At 37.2% G+C, this 15431-nt stretch overlaps 1 protein-coding gene across 1 annotated transcript; it reads right to left on the bottom strand.

Moving 5' to 3' along the window:
* Nucleotides 1-7670: 7670 nt before the first annotated feature.
* olfcg6 (olfactory receptor C family, g6) lies at nucleotides 7671-10873 on the bottom strand. The gene is made up of 6 exons (NM_001159841.1): nucleotides 10647-10873; nucleotides 10183-10471; nucleotides 9336-10091; nucleotides 8994-9221; nucleotides 8735-8858; nucleotides 7671-8626 (listed from the first exon to the last, which is right to left on the bottom strand). Exons 1-6 carry the CDS (start codon nucleotides 10850-10852, stop codon nucleotides 7716-7718), a joined length of 2514 nt encoding a protein of 837 aa, NP_001153313.1. The 5' UTR covers nucleotides 10853-10873; the 3' UTR covers nucleotides 7671-7715.
* Nucleotides 10874-15431: the final 4558 nt, after the last annotated feature.

The following is a 15431-nucleotide window of genomic DNA, read 5'->3' as shown; positions in this document are numbered from 1 at the left end:
GTGGTCATAAAAGCTCCTTCCCTGTCATCTGACAGCGGAATACCTTGAGTGATTGACAGCTAATATGAACCAATATTGCGGCAGGGAAGAGCGTCACACGTTTTTACAAAAAATCAAAACAGGTCACACTACAACCATTATCAGCAGTCGCACTATGCGCCCAAATATATTATAAGGTCGCATAGATTAATTTTCGGGCGCATATGCGACCAAAATGGTCGCAATTTCGAGCCCTGTAGTATGCAAATCACTCTACCCTATTCTCATCTCTTCCTAAAGTTATTATTATATATTTTTTTGTTGTTCTACATATTTGAACACTTCAAAGGTTTGACACCTTGTATAATGTGTTCGCATAGGTCCCTTGTGACACATTGAAAACTAGTCTGACTCTTTCACTGTGTCAAAGATTTTAGCAATGTATTCCTCTGGTAATGATAAATCATTTTTCAAAAGTAAATGTAGCTTACTAAAGGTGTATGTCTGTCCCAAATCATGAATATTTTGCATCTCATCAACAATATTCTGTATTGTGGGAGCTGGGAGAAGAAATTGCCCCTGCAACTTTAAATAAAATAAACTAACATTCCTCACAAACAAGTCATTAAAATTTTGAAACAAGCCTCAATTTCACCTTCTGACTCACCTGCATTTGTTAGAGCTGTTATGCTGCTGATAGAAATTACTTTTAAATGTTTCGTATTTGAAAAACGACAGTTTGCAATCAACCGCGACGCATTTGAAAATGGCGCAAGGTTCGTTGCAATGCAGTCTGCAATGCAGAACATATTCTCCTAGATTTTGCAATGTTAAAAAAAGCTGAAAACTAAAGCAGCAACTATATCTTGTAATCCGTACTTATAACTTAACCAGGCTAAACAAGTGCTGGCATTAGCTTTCGTTATGAATCATGCATCACTGTGGTTACAGCACAACGTCTACACAACAAAACACATCACAAACTTTTCCAAATAAAGATATTAGACAGACACTTCACTCAAAGAGTGTGGATTCATTCATTAAAAGCGTAGAACCCTGTTATCTTTTAAGTTAACTGCTAAACTGGTACATTAAAAAGTATGACATCAATTACTTGAAAAGCAAATAGCATTAAGGGCTGCACAACACAACTCCATTCAAGTGAGCAATTTTATACTAACGTTGGAATGTCACTACACTATAGAATTTGTTAATTTGTGCTTACTGTACCAGAGAGATTTCGTGTAAATCAAAATCTCATTTCTTCTGCAGCTTCTGCGTTGCGTTGTATGCCTCTTCTTCGGTTCCACAAAAAAAACGCCAGGCACTCGAGTGCTGATTGGACAATTCAGAGGGCAACAGAAAAAAGGAGATACTTTTTTTTTGTTTTTTTTTCAAAAATAACTTAATTTCATCATGCAACATTATGGCCCATATCAGAGTACTGAAAAGCTAATAATATAAAGGCTGAAAAATAATATGATGCAACATGTACTATTATTATGACCATCAGGCTAAAATGAAGTCGATACTTTTCAATTGTCACAAATTAAATGTAATATACATTTTAAAAATAATTAAATGACATAAATTTATTCATTCAGTAAAAATAGAGTATTTAAAAAGCATTCCAGTTAGGTCCTGTCAAAATCTAAAGGAGTCATTAAAATCCTAAATAATCATGAAATTAAATTCCTGAAATAGACTTGTGCCAGGGGGCTGCAAGGTGGCCTCACAGCAAGGACGATGGTTCGAGCCCCGGCTGGGTCAGTTGGCATTTCTGTGTTTGCATGTTCTCCCTGTGTTCGTGTGGGTTTCTTCGCGTATTACAGTTTCCCCCATGCAGTACAAGTGAATTGGGTAAGCTAAATTGTCCATAGTGAATTAGCGTCTATGGATGATTCCCAGTGATGAGTTGCAGCTGGAAGGGCATCCACTGTGTAAAACATATGCTGGATAAGTTGGCAGTTCATTCCTCTGTGGCGACCCCAGAAAAATAGAAATAAAGGGACTAAGCTAAAAAGAAAATGAATGATGAAACTGTAAAAATGTAAAATAATTTTAAAAATAAAAGTAATTTAACATTTAAAAAATGATAAATCCAGACTTTTCATTGCATCATTTTGTGGCACGTCAGGTTCCTCGTAGGCAAAGTGCCTTTTTGTGGACCATAAACTCTTCTGTTTCAGCACTGCCTCAGTTTTTTAAAAGAATGCTGCAGTTTTGGTTAACTTCTGAAAAGTGCAGTTTTTTGGACACACAAAAAAAAGGTTATTTAAGTATATCGCAATATTACTGCTATAAAACTGAAGTACTACAATTCAACTAACTGCTGTACATCTACTGCAATACAACTGAAGTACTACTACAGTACAAATACAGTACAACGACTGCAAATCAACTGAATTACTATCACAGTACAACTGCAGGGTGTTTCCCAGAGATGGGTTGGTGCTGGAAGGGCATCTGCTGCGTAAAACATATGCTGGATAAGTTGGGGGTTCATTCCACTATGGCGACCCCAGATTAATAAAGGGACTAAGCAGAAAAGAAAATTATTGAATGAGTACAACTGCAGTACAACTACTGCAATTCAACTGAATTACTATCACAGTACAATAATTGCAATAGTAATAAAATGATTATATTACTAAAATGCAAAATAGTAGTTGTAGTACTTTAGTACCATTGCTGTAGCTGTACTGCATTATAGTAGTAGTATCACTTCAGTACTATTGCAGTAGTTGTAATATAGTAGTAATTCAGTTGTATTGCAGTAGGTGTACTGCAGTTAGTTGTATTGTAGTACTTCAGTTGTATTGCAGTAATACTGCAATATACTTAAATAATGTAGTTTTTTTGTGTCCAAAAAACTGCACTTTTCAGAAGTTAACTAAAACTGTAGTATTCTTTTTTTTAAACTGCAGTAATTTTTGTAAGGGCCCTGCATCATCAAGTTGCATGTTGCTTGAATAAAGGTGGGCCCCGCATCAACCCCACCCCACTCTTCAGTTTCAGATCGCTCCCATCCAATGCAACGCCGCACCCCTCCCCCGCGCTCTTCAGTTTCAGATCGCTCCCCCATCCCCCCCTTCAGTTTGAGATCACTACCCACCCCCACTAGACTAAATAATACTAATTAAGCATGTGAGAACATCTCTCCAATGACTCTTTTCTGCTTCCAAAAGAGAAGTATCAGCTTCATCAATTAATTTCTCCTTTGAAATATAGAGCAAAATCCCTACATTTCACCATGTTGTTGCAATCATCATGGCTATTTTCATGCTGTTTTAATAATGCACCTAATATTTACCCAATTCTGTTGTCCCTCTGTTGCCAGTTTTGTGGACCTTTTGGAAAATAATTAACAGAAGCAGTAGATCGCATCATTTTTATTTTTTTTTTGAAAAAGTAAGGCAGCTATGCTTGATTTTTTCTCCTTTAATAAACTGTTTTCATGAGTAGTAATAGTGGAACCTTTGTCTTTCAGGATTTTTAAGAACATGTAAAATTTTCGTATAAAGAGAGTGGTCCTCTACTTCTGAGTCAGATAGGCTGGATGACAATTCAGGTGGGTCAACTGGAGGAGCTCCTGATCAATGATTTAGGCTGGAAGTTGCTGAGGGAGTAGATGTGACATTAGCTGTGTTTCCACTATCGCGCCTAAAGCAAGCGAGCCAAGGCCAGTCGCGTTTCCACTGTCACATACGGGGCCTAATCGGGCAAAAGCAGGGCTTTCTTGGGGCCAGCGGCCAGCCTTTTTCGGCCCGCCGAATCCCTTGCGCCAAAGAGGGCCAGCTGGGGCTTCGGGGCAGAGTGAAAGGAAAGGCAGACATAAGTTTTCCGATTGCACACGAGTACATGCGCCAAACAAATAAATAAATAAGGGAAAGAAAACATCTTGCCTTATAGACTGGGGTCTTTTTGCGTATGATCGCCCTCATGTTTCCCTTTTAAATGTAAGGCTGTTGCATAAAATAATAAAGTTTTAATTTGTAAGTAACTTTCCTTGCTGCCTACTTCTTGATGTTTCAATAACGCATACTAATCTTTACACCATATTAAAGACACAGCAGACAGTAAAGGTTGTCGAGAGTTTTTGTTAAGTTTAAAAGGTTTATTTGTGCAGGTTTAGATGCCTGTGTGTGGCTGTGAGACCGAGCAAACGAGTGCTCCCTTTATAACTCTGTGATGCCGCGAGCGGCTCTTTTCTTTTCTTTTATTTTGGAGATAATACACAATATAAATACAACAGAAAGACATAAAACTTAACAAATTACGTGCCCACTTTTGTAGATTTTAAACAATAAAGTGTCATATCTTGATAAAATAGCCTTAGCTATATTGAAATATAATTCAAAGAATTACAAATATCGGATATAATTAAATCACATTAAATAAATTAAATAAATAAACCAATATAAAATAAACAAAAGCTAGCTATAACAATGTAGCCTATATACAATACATAAATCAAACCGTTTTAAAGCGACATATAACTTTCATTTTACAAAGGCCTCTCTGAAAAAAAAAAAAAGATTTTAGATATTTTCTAAAAACTAAACACCGGAGAATGTTTGAAATATTATTTATAAAGTATTTGGATACGACGATATTAATCAAATCGTGCAAACAGAGCGTTTTTTGGGTGAGTGAAAGCACAATCTAGCCTACCTTTTTTTCTGTTACTTAGTCCTGCGCAGTGCCGCTTTAAACGCATCAGGGAAAAGTCCAAACACAAAATGTGTTCTATATCCTCAAACTAATGTTTACGTTTTTATATAACGCGGTCAAATTTATAAATGAAACTTTAAATGAAGAGCTTTAGTGAATAACTTCTGAGCGCAACAAATATAGGCTATATTTTATTAGGCTACTTGCTCTTATGTACTGAAACACTTAACACGACGTCTATCAAAACAAGGATGTTATAAAATACATTTCATACTGAGTTATAACGGAGAATTTCTATGGCTTTATATTATGGACGGTTGCGCTCACTGTGCTGGGTTCCTCCGTTAGTGGTGAGACTACTCGATGCACAATGCCAACAGTCGGTCGACGAGTAAACAAATGTAATGAATGGAAATACACAGGTCTGTGCATATAGACATGTCATGTACTGCTGTACAGAAACGGGTCATTTGTTTGTTTCGGCTGTCTTCATTTTAATGGTATCGAGATGATGCTATGGTGTGCTTTATCTGCCTGATTCCCGCTGAAGTGCGTGGGTTGTGTGACGTTTGATTCGGGGGACGTTCTGGGGCGGTGTTTGCGTAACGCGCTGCGAGCTATTAGCCCGACAGTGGAAACGCGACATGATTTCAGCCTCATTACTCAACCTCCCAGCGATTGGCCCGGCCTAGCCCGATTAAAGCCCTGGCTCGCACTGGCCTGATAGTGGACATGCGGCTATTGATTCCAGTGACTACATACATAGAATGACCTATAAAGAATTAACATTGATAATAAATTATTAAAAAATTATAAATAAATTAAAAATATTTTTTTTTACTTAATTTGTTGAGAAACCTATAGGGGTGTCAGGATCAATGATGATAATTATGTTATTACAAGTCCGTAAGACTTATTTGAGTTATTATTTAAGTTATTTACCTAAATATATCATTTAAATAGTTTTTGGAGCTGAATACAATAGTATGTATAAAACAGGACAAATAAACCTATGCAAACAATCGGGCAATTATAAACCAAATATTTAACAAAAGATGATTACTGCAGTAAAATATGGATAGTATTTTATTAAACATGATCTGTATATGATAGAGATGGCATAAAAAGTGGTTGTCATGCGGTGAAATTTGCCAATAGTTCAAAATATTGGTGTTGTCATTGCAGCTCCTGCAGTTGCTCTTCAGATGCTCCTCTGGCTGAATCAATCATCTCATCTCGGAGCACTGTCATGGTACTTTAATGCCACATGTGACAGTCACATGGCGTCGGCGCAGCATCAAGCCAGAAAAGATTTCTAATCGGCATGACCAACTTTAAGACAGATTTCAATTGGTCTGCATAACAGTGCATGATGTTGTATGCACCTACTGGGAAGTCACATGACATAACAGACACAGGAACACCAGACAAGACCGTGAGAAGTATGATTACATTTGTATTCATATATGGATATAATGAATTCATTGTTTGGAGTTATCCTGGCCTCTTTTATATTGATACACAACACCACAACATTGAAAATAGTTTTTTTGTTTGTCTGTTTTGGCCGTCAGATTTAGTCCAAATGTTTAAAATTAGTCCAGTTTTGTTGACATTGCTAAAATCATTCTTATCTTGCATTGCATGAGAATTAACAAGCAAATAAAAAATGTTAAATAAAAATGAAATATTATTTTAGCCTGAGGATAGCCAAGCAATAAGCATAAGTCTATGCACACTGCTATTACCAAGATAAATTTGTTAAGTTTTTTTTTTTATGTGCTCAGTAAAGTGATGAGTAAAACTCATAAAATGTAGTGATCCTTTCAGGAAACCATATGAAATATTGACTATTTAAATAGGACACATCTTTATTAGCACAAATATTCATAATTAAGTATTTCAAGAGTTCACACTTAGCTGATGATTAATTATAAAAGCTTGTTTGGCATGCTGTCCCGGAAGAGAGCCCTGAGCTCATGAGATCCTCGAGCCCAGGGCTCCCTCCCATTGCAAGGCGGGAGGGGAGTTTAAGCTCAGGTAGATCTCGAGAACTCCCCTGCTGTAGCAAGTGAATGCTTTTGAAATTAATTACTAACTAGAAGCGTGTCTATGTTGACAATTTGGATTGTTCAATTGACTTAATTGCATGTTTTTAGGCGGTGGGAGGAAACCGGGGAACCCGGGGGAAACCCACGTGAGCACGGGGAGAAGTGCAAACTCCACACAGAAATGTCTGCTAGTTTTGGTAAAGCCAGGAACCAGAGACATTCTTGCTGTGAGACGACAGTGCTAGGCACTGGGCCACCGTGTCACCCGTCTAAGAAGGAGGAGTGGGGGAGGAAGGTGGGACTCTTCAAAACGAAGATAGCAATGGAATAAACCCCAGGGTATTTATAGTAGTTTAGGAGTCATCTGATTGGATAGTAGTGAATTAAATAATGCGGGTCAGCTGCTAGCAATCATAAGCACGTGATCCTCTCAAAATTTGTTTATACATAAACTTCACTTAGTCCATATTATCAACTATGTAATGTTTGATTCATGTAAGACTGTACATAATTATATAGTGAGAATGTACATGATTGAAATGTGTAAACTCAACATACTGTTTCAGTGGGCTTCTATCCCTTTTCATTTCTAAGACCAAAATAAAAAATAAAAAGTGAACAATTTAGCAATCAGTTGCAACACATTGTATTATTATTTTTTTGGTTAAAAGCCACATTATCTTATTCATTAAAAAATGGTGTACATTCCAGCTGGGCTTTAATGAATTTCTTATTTGATTTCTTAGTTTGTAAAATTTCCTCCCAGGTGAGTTTAAGCTTATGTCTCTTAAGCCCATGACCTGTTTTAAGGCTGCGAAGGAAGTCTTAGGAAAGTATCATAAAACTGAGATCCGTTAGCATTTTTTGAACGAGGGGGGGAGCTCATGGCCTGTTTTAGGTTAGGCCAAGTGTCATAGGAAAGTGTCTTGAAACTCAGACCCACTCACTTTTTTGTGGGATAAAAAGTGAATATAATCAATGTTGTTTAAAATCCTGATTACGGTTTAAGTGCTAAAGACTGCAAGTTGTTTTTCCCATCACATGTTGCTTTGTATTTTGTTCAGGCTTAAGGAGGATAATAAAACATTTAGGTGCAAAAATGCTAACTAATAACCCAAAGCTTGAGGATAAAATGGCAAAAATCTCCACAGCTACAGTAAATTTTCCAGGAGAACTGACATAAGCTGGAATAAATGTGATCCATACAGCACAAAATATGAGCATACTGAAAGTGATGAACTTGGCTTCATTGAAATTATCAGGCAACTTACGAGCCAGAAAAGCTAGAAGAAAGCACAGGGCAGCCAGGAGGCCAATGTAACCAAGCACAGCCCAGAAACCTATAGTATTACCCAGATTGCACTCAAGAATGATCTTTTCCTTATAATACTTCATGTTTTTATATGGAAATGGGGGAGATATAGTTAGCCAAAGCACACAAATAAGTACCTGTATAAGTGTAAAAGCAAAAACACTGAGTCGTTGTTGTACAGGACCAAACCATTTCATCACATTACTTCCTGGGAGTGTAGCCTTAAAGGCCATTAACACTACTATTGTTTTACCCAAAACACATGAGATACACAGGACAAAAGTGATGCCAAATGCTGTGTGACGCAACATACAGGACCATTTAGTTGGCTGACCAATGAATGTTAAAGAACAGAGGAAGCACAGAGTCAGTGAGAAAAGTAGCAGGAAGCTCAGCTCTGAGTTGTTGGCTTTTACAATGGGAGTGTCCTTCTTGCTGTAAAACAGAACGGCAACGAGCACAGTTAATCCTGCTCCAAAGAGTGAGAAAATTACTAACACTATACCCATAACTTCTGAGAATGACAGAAATTCTACAGCCTTTATAACACATCTATTTCTCTCAGTGTTAGACCAGTATTCCCCTGGACACTGCTTGCAGTTTATTGAATCTGCAAAGGAAGTTGTGATCACTAGTTAGAGACCAAAAATACATTTATGAACTTCTTTGATGAGAAATCGTATCCTTATAAGTAGATAAAGAAAGCAAAAAGAGCAACCTGTCTCATTACTGATTTCTCCTTCTGCACATGGAATGCAGTCATAACAGCAAACAGGTCTTCCTTTCTGTGCAGCCTTTCTGGTGCCTGGAGCACAGCTCTCACTGCACACGGACCTTGGCTTCTACAAACAAAAATCCAGTATTATACGCAGTAATAAATTTTGCAATAAATTTATTGTTTATTGTTTGTTCATGTTAGTAAATAGATAAACAAATATCTACTAATGGAATGTGTACCCAGTGTTTTTGTCAATTACCTCCAGCTGTCCTCCAGCCCAGACTATGTTTTTAGTGTTAAGCCTTAAATTCTTGTATGGAGGCATCATAGCATCATAAAATCCCACTGATTTGAACTGAAATGATCCATCTGAGTCTTTTTGCCAGTTCACAACTTCATATAGGGCCACTACGCTGCCAGTGTTGTCAAACCATACACTGTCACCTGACTTAATTGTGAAATTAATATTTTTCAATGCCTTGACCACCTAGAAAAAGACTTGTTGTAAATACACACACACACACACACACACACACACACACATATATATATATATATATATATATATATATATATATATATATATATATATATATATTACCTGCTGTGGTTGTATTGTCAGGCCTTTCTCACACCCTTCTTGTTCTTTGCAGTTAAGTAGGCCATGCAATGAATGAGCTACTGCATAAACTGCTTTGTAGACATTGCTTGAATATCTGTGTTCATTCACGTCTTTATTGTCATTTTTCAGAGCAAGCAGATCCTCATACCTACTGCAAATTAATTCATAATGAGAATGATTCCTATCACTCTCTGAGCATGGAAAAGCTGTATTCCAGAATGGTGTCATAACATATTCAGCAAATCCTTCAATATAAATATATTTTGTTGCAAACCCCAGCGAACCTCCCATTGCACGAAAACTGTTTGAAGTGATATATGTATTTGCAGTTATCCATGGTTCCACACCTATCATTTGGATGCCTGTAATGTTCTGAATACTTAATTGATCAATAAGTAAGCCCATCTCCACAAATGAAACAAATGCTACAATTACTTTAGCAGTGCCTTTGTTTATAGTGTCAACCACTTTTTTAAGCTTTTCTGGCTCTGTTCTGTAGAATTTAACCGAGTATTCCACACAGATTCCCTCCTCGTGGGCTGCTTTCAGAAATATGGCCATCCCATTGTTGCCATAATCATTGTCACTGTTCACAGCACCAACCCAAGACCAGTCTAAATGCTTAACTATATAGACAAGTGCTCTACTCATGTGGTAATCACTAGAAATAGTCCTGAAGAATGAAGGATAATCTTTTTTATTACTGAGACATTCACATGATGAGGAATGACTTATCTGGGACAAAAAAGGAAACAAAATATTTATCATGAACTTGACACAGTCATCAGTATTCCAATGTCAATCATTTAGTGTTACTACTATTTACCACTGGAATCCGAAAAGGTCCTGTTGTTCTGGACAAAACTATTGTGGCAGATGACTCTGATTCTCCTATGATAGCATGCAATCGTGACTGTCCATTGCATCTATCCTCTGTTGAAAAGTCCTGACCATTCATCAGTCCCATAATTGCAGTCATGGTGGACAGTCTTGAACCACATGTATCATAAATCTTGTAGCCAATAGAAACATTTGGGAGCAAACTTTTACTTCTATTAATTTCCTCAACGGCAAAAATCATAGTTTGCGCCAGCCGAAAATCTCTCAGATTCACACTGTGGAAACAGCAAATCTGTAAATATCACCGAAGTGGAAAAAATAGGCATGCAGTGAAAAGTTAAGTTTGTTATTTTATATTTTTATACTGTTTGTAGCTGTAATCATTTGTCAAATCAGTTATTAAAAAAACATCACCACTAATATTTTCCAAAACTGTCCAATGTAACAAACCTGGAGCATGACAGAGGCTGAGGCTTTTGCATGAACTCAAATGAAGGTAATGTTTCTTTTCTATGGATAGCAAAAATTCCTCCAATGCTAACATCTCCATTCTTTGAAAACAGTGGATAATTGGAGTCTCCCATTATTCTGCAAAGAGAGTTTTCCACCTTTGTATGAAGAAGATGGAAAAGCAGGATTGTGTAAAAAAGAAACATCCCAGACTGAGCTCATATGCAGCTGGCAAATACAAATGATCTCATACAGTATTTGCACATTTATAGACATAGTTAATATGGATGAGTGATTTTGACATAATTAGTGATCACATTGGGTGAGATGAGTCATGTCTAGCACAATGGAAAACAGCTAAAATAGCATGATCTAATATTTAATCTTTAATCAGCTGAAATATATTATTTATATTAATTGCTGAAACAATATTTATCAAAAAATAGTTTTTTTAATATATAGGACGTACACTTTTCTGCCAGTTGCCCCTTCTGAAAATCCTTTTGAAAATTAGTTCATATGTGTGGAAAATCACCTTTTCTTTAAGATGTCTACATACAGCTCACAGACTACTTTTGTTAATTTTCTTATTGGCTTAGTCTCTTTATTAATCAGGGGTCACTACAGTGGATTAAACTGCTAACTTATCCAGCACTGTTGGACTGTGGGGGAAACTGGAGCACCCAGAAGAAACCCACACACACATGGGAAGAACATGCAAACTCCACACAGAAATGCCAACTGACACAGCTGAGGCTCAAACCAGAGACCTAATTACTGAGGCGACTGCACCACCAATGAATCCGCTGCTTAAGACATATGCTGGATAAGTTGTCAGTCCTTTCCGCTGTGGTGACCCCTGATAAATAAGGGACTAAGCTGAAGGAAAATGAAAGAATAAATAGAAATTACAGGTGGCATAGATAATTTTTTTTTTTAAAATCTAGATTAAAATGGCTCATTTCAATTCGGCCGAAGGCTCTGAATACATGTGTGCTACCCAAATAATACATCTTTGAGAACAGGTTTCTCAAGCGAGGTGCTGCATTAGACCAGGGGCTCATCTCCTGTTTCCAAAATGCATCACAAACTGCTTGAGAAACTGTACTACTATGATAATTGATGATGAAAATAAATTATGTCCAATAAGACGTATTTGAGTTTACTAACTGTTTATTTAGTTAAACATGAATTTTGAACTGTAGACCTGCATAAGCTCGAAACAGCGTTTTTTGATTACCCTTATCCGACTAAAGTCATAACTAAACTAAACAGAAACAGAATTAAGTCGTGGAGTATGCATGTATTAGTGGAATTAATAAAGTAAACACTGCGATCAAACTATTACCGTCAGGTATGACTTTTCGCCATATTTTCTGACAATATACACACACATTGCAAAATGCGGAATTTTTTTTCTTTCCACTTGGCATGCGTTATTAAATTTCATAACACTCTCACCAGTCCTAACTCCTTATTTGTATCTAGACTCCTGCATGAATTAAATGTTCATGAGTTTAAGTGAAATGGCCAAACTGCAGTTAAAGTCATACATCCTGCTGATTTGATTCAGAAGGGCACTTTTTTGTCAGAGGGCTCACCGGTCAGGTATATATCCGTGCTAAAATATTAAGGTTTAAGTCATCATAGCTTGTGTAGAATAGACCCGGCTCCCAACCCAACTATGAGAAAAGAATAACAGAAATTTTTTTTTTAATTATTGCAGCCCGTTAATGCCAATAACAGTCCACCACTGATATAAATATATATAAATATGATATATGAATATAATATATCCCCATGGTTTTATCTATTGGCAGAAATATATGAATTTTTTCAAAAGAGAGGCAAAAGAAGGAACCAAAACTCCTTAACAGTTGAACAATAGAGGTCAACAGGGGTATTAGACAAGAATGTATAAAAACCGAACATTTGTCATATTCAGGGCCAGAGGGCGCTCTTTCACAGAAACTCCAAATATCTACAGAGACACAGAAAATCCCCATAGAGCACAGGTGTTAAACTCAGTCCCTGGAGGGCTGCAGTTCTGCGCAGTTTGGTTCCAACTCTAATTAAAAACACCTGATCAAACTAGTTAAGTCCTTCAGGCTTTTTTGAAACCAACAGGGTAGTGTGTTGGAGCAGGATTGGAACTAAACTGTGCAGGGCTGTGGCCCTCCAGGAACTGAGTTTGACACCTCTGCCATAGAGGTTGGCTGCTGAATAAACAGAGGATTTAACTCCATTTGTTTATTCGTGGTACTAATTAATGTGGCTCACATATCTCACATAAAAAATTTTTTCAAACACTCATCTAAAGTTACAAAGTGAATCTGGAGTAACACCATGTTATTATACAGATGTTGCATGACTAAGAAAAGAATCACATGCTGCAACTTGCACAAACCATGGTGAAGTTCTCTTGCACATGATGAATATTACCTGAATAGGGCAGTCATGATTCATTCTGTGTGACACCAAACATGTCTGCTGACACCAATGTCCTCTATCATGCACATACATGTTAATCACATTTTAAATAGGTAACATTGCTTATGTAAAACTAAAATATAAATAAAATAACAATGATTGGATTATTATTTTTTTTACATGATTGGGTGTTACGTTATACTAATATTTAGCCTACTTGTTATAAAGTTCACAATTAAGTTTTAGCCTTATTAATTCATTTTCTTTTTGACATAGTCCCTTTATTAATCTGGGGTCACCACAGCGGAATGAACTGCCAACTTATCCAGCATATGTTTTACACAGTGAATGCCTTTCCAGCTGCAACCGATCACTTGCAAACATCCATACACACTCATTCACACACATACTCTACAGACAATACAGCTTACCCAATTCACCTGTACTGCATGTCTTTGCACTTTTGGGGGGAAACTGGAGCACCAGGAGGAAACCCATGCGTGCGCTGGGAGAACATGCAAACTCCACAAAGAAATGCTAACTGACTTAGCCTAAGCTCAAACCAGCGACCTTCTTGCTGTTAGGCGACACCACTACCTACTGCCCCATCGTGTCGACCAATTTTTGCCTTGTGAATACTAAAAAAACATAAAACCAAGTTAAAAAATAATTTCGTATTAAATGATTAGAACATTTCCCATCCCATTTTAACAGCCTTATTGTTATCCATCGTCTAACAAAAATCATAATTCTTTTGCGTTCATCATTGTGTTCAGACATTTTTTTTATCAAATTGTATTTAAATTGTTACAGGAGGAAGGTGAATCAGGATACTGTTCAGTTTCGTATTTTTAAAAGCATATGTACATTCATTTGCCATTTAAAAGGGAAAAAAGAAACTATATAATGAAAATATTTTGTGTAGTCCTATAATGAGGCTATAGGCTATAATGTTCATGGAAACACTGCTGTTTGCTGTTTCAAAACATTCATCAACATGTGTCTGTTAGCTTACAGCTCACAAAGGATCAGTATGCTATCATCTGTGAAAATAAAAACAAAATAAGAAAACATCTCTCTCTCTCCGTGAGTTTTCCTTCTACATACATTACTTCCAATGTGATAGTACTCATCATGATTATTCATAGAGACACCACTATTACAAATGCATTACTTGACACAGATGTCACAGGAACCTTTAAGTTGAAGGAAATATGATGTCTTTTAACTTTGTTTTATGCGTTATTAGTAATAGTTGAATAGTCCTGTTTGATTGAAATATATGAACTTATGTTTGTGTGCTTAACCTCATATAACCTTGCTCCATCACAACTGTGGCTTTCTGTAACTTATAACCTGGGTGCAGTAATAGAAGGGAGAAGTTAAATTTTGAGATTCTTGCTCTAAGCACAATGTAACACTTTCTTTCAGAATGTACTTGGCTACTTTTTTTATCTAGCAGGAATGTAGGAGTAGAAACATTGATGGGAGGGGGTGGAGGTTCACTCTGTTATGCGTATGTGTGATTGTCTGCCTGACAACTGGTGATTGGACTGATCCAGATGGGTGATCTTTCTTACTGAAGCGCCCAGGAGGGCTTGAAGACAAGATGATGACATATACTGGCTGTTGAGATTATAGGGAGCTGTTGCGGACTGCCCGAACACAAGACTCGCCTTGTAGAGGGTTTAGTTGTGCAGCCCAGAGCTCTGTAATGCTTTATCCAATCGGCATTAAATTGGTTGAACTTATTTAAAGCCTCTGATCGATAATTGAACATGGGGGACTAGAGGGAAGTCCAACAATGTCTATAGCAGGGATGCCCAATCCTGTTCCTTGAAAACTACCTTCCTTCCAGCTGGAGTTCAGCTCCAACTCAGATTAAACACAACTAAACTTCGCAGGAAGTTAGATCTCCAGGAACAGGATTGGGCACCGCTGGACTTGAAGCTTTGCTTAGTCGCTTAACTTGCCTCTCATCCCATGTGATTTTCCACTAGTAGTGGAGGCTCTAGATGGATACCCTGTGGGAGAAGACAGGATCCGCTACACCACTACAGGGGTTCGGTTCCAAGTTGGAGCATTATACCAGGGAAAGGTTTTAATCCTGTATTATACTGTCTGCTAATCACCATGTAGTTTTGTGGGTTCCCTGGCTGTCACCGTGACTCTTGCAACTCCTGGTGGAAGAGCCAGATATTATGGTTGAGCAAATCCTGCCACACTCGATCCTTACAACCTCTTTAAAAAATCTGTGTATGCACATTAACCCTTTTACCATTCCCTTTAACTGAATCAAATTCCTCTAGTTTATACTGATCCCAGTGTAGCCTTAAAAAAGGGCCATTCAGTCAC

The sequence above is a fragment of the Danio rerio genome, chromosome 18, assembly GCF_052040795.2.
Source record: "Danio rerio strain M-AB ecotype USA chromosome 18, GRCz13ab, whole genome shotgun sequence".
Lineage (NCBI taxonomy): Eukaryota > Metazoa > Chordata > Actinopteri > Cypriniformes > Danionidae > Danio > Danio rerio.
The sequence above is the reverse complement of the archived record's forward strand: the minus strand, read 5'-3'. Positions and strand labels throughout refer to the sequence as shown.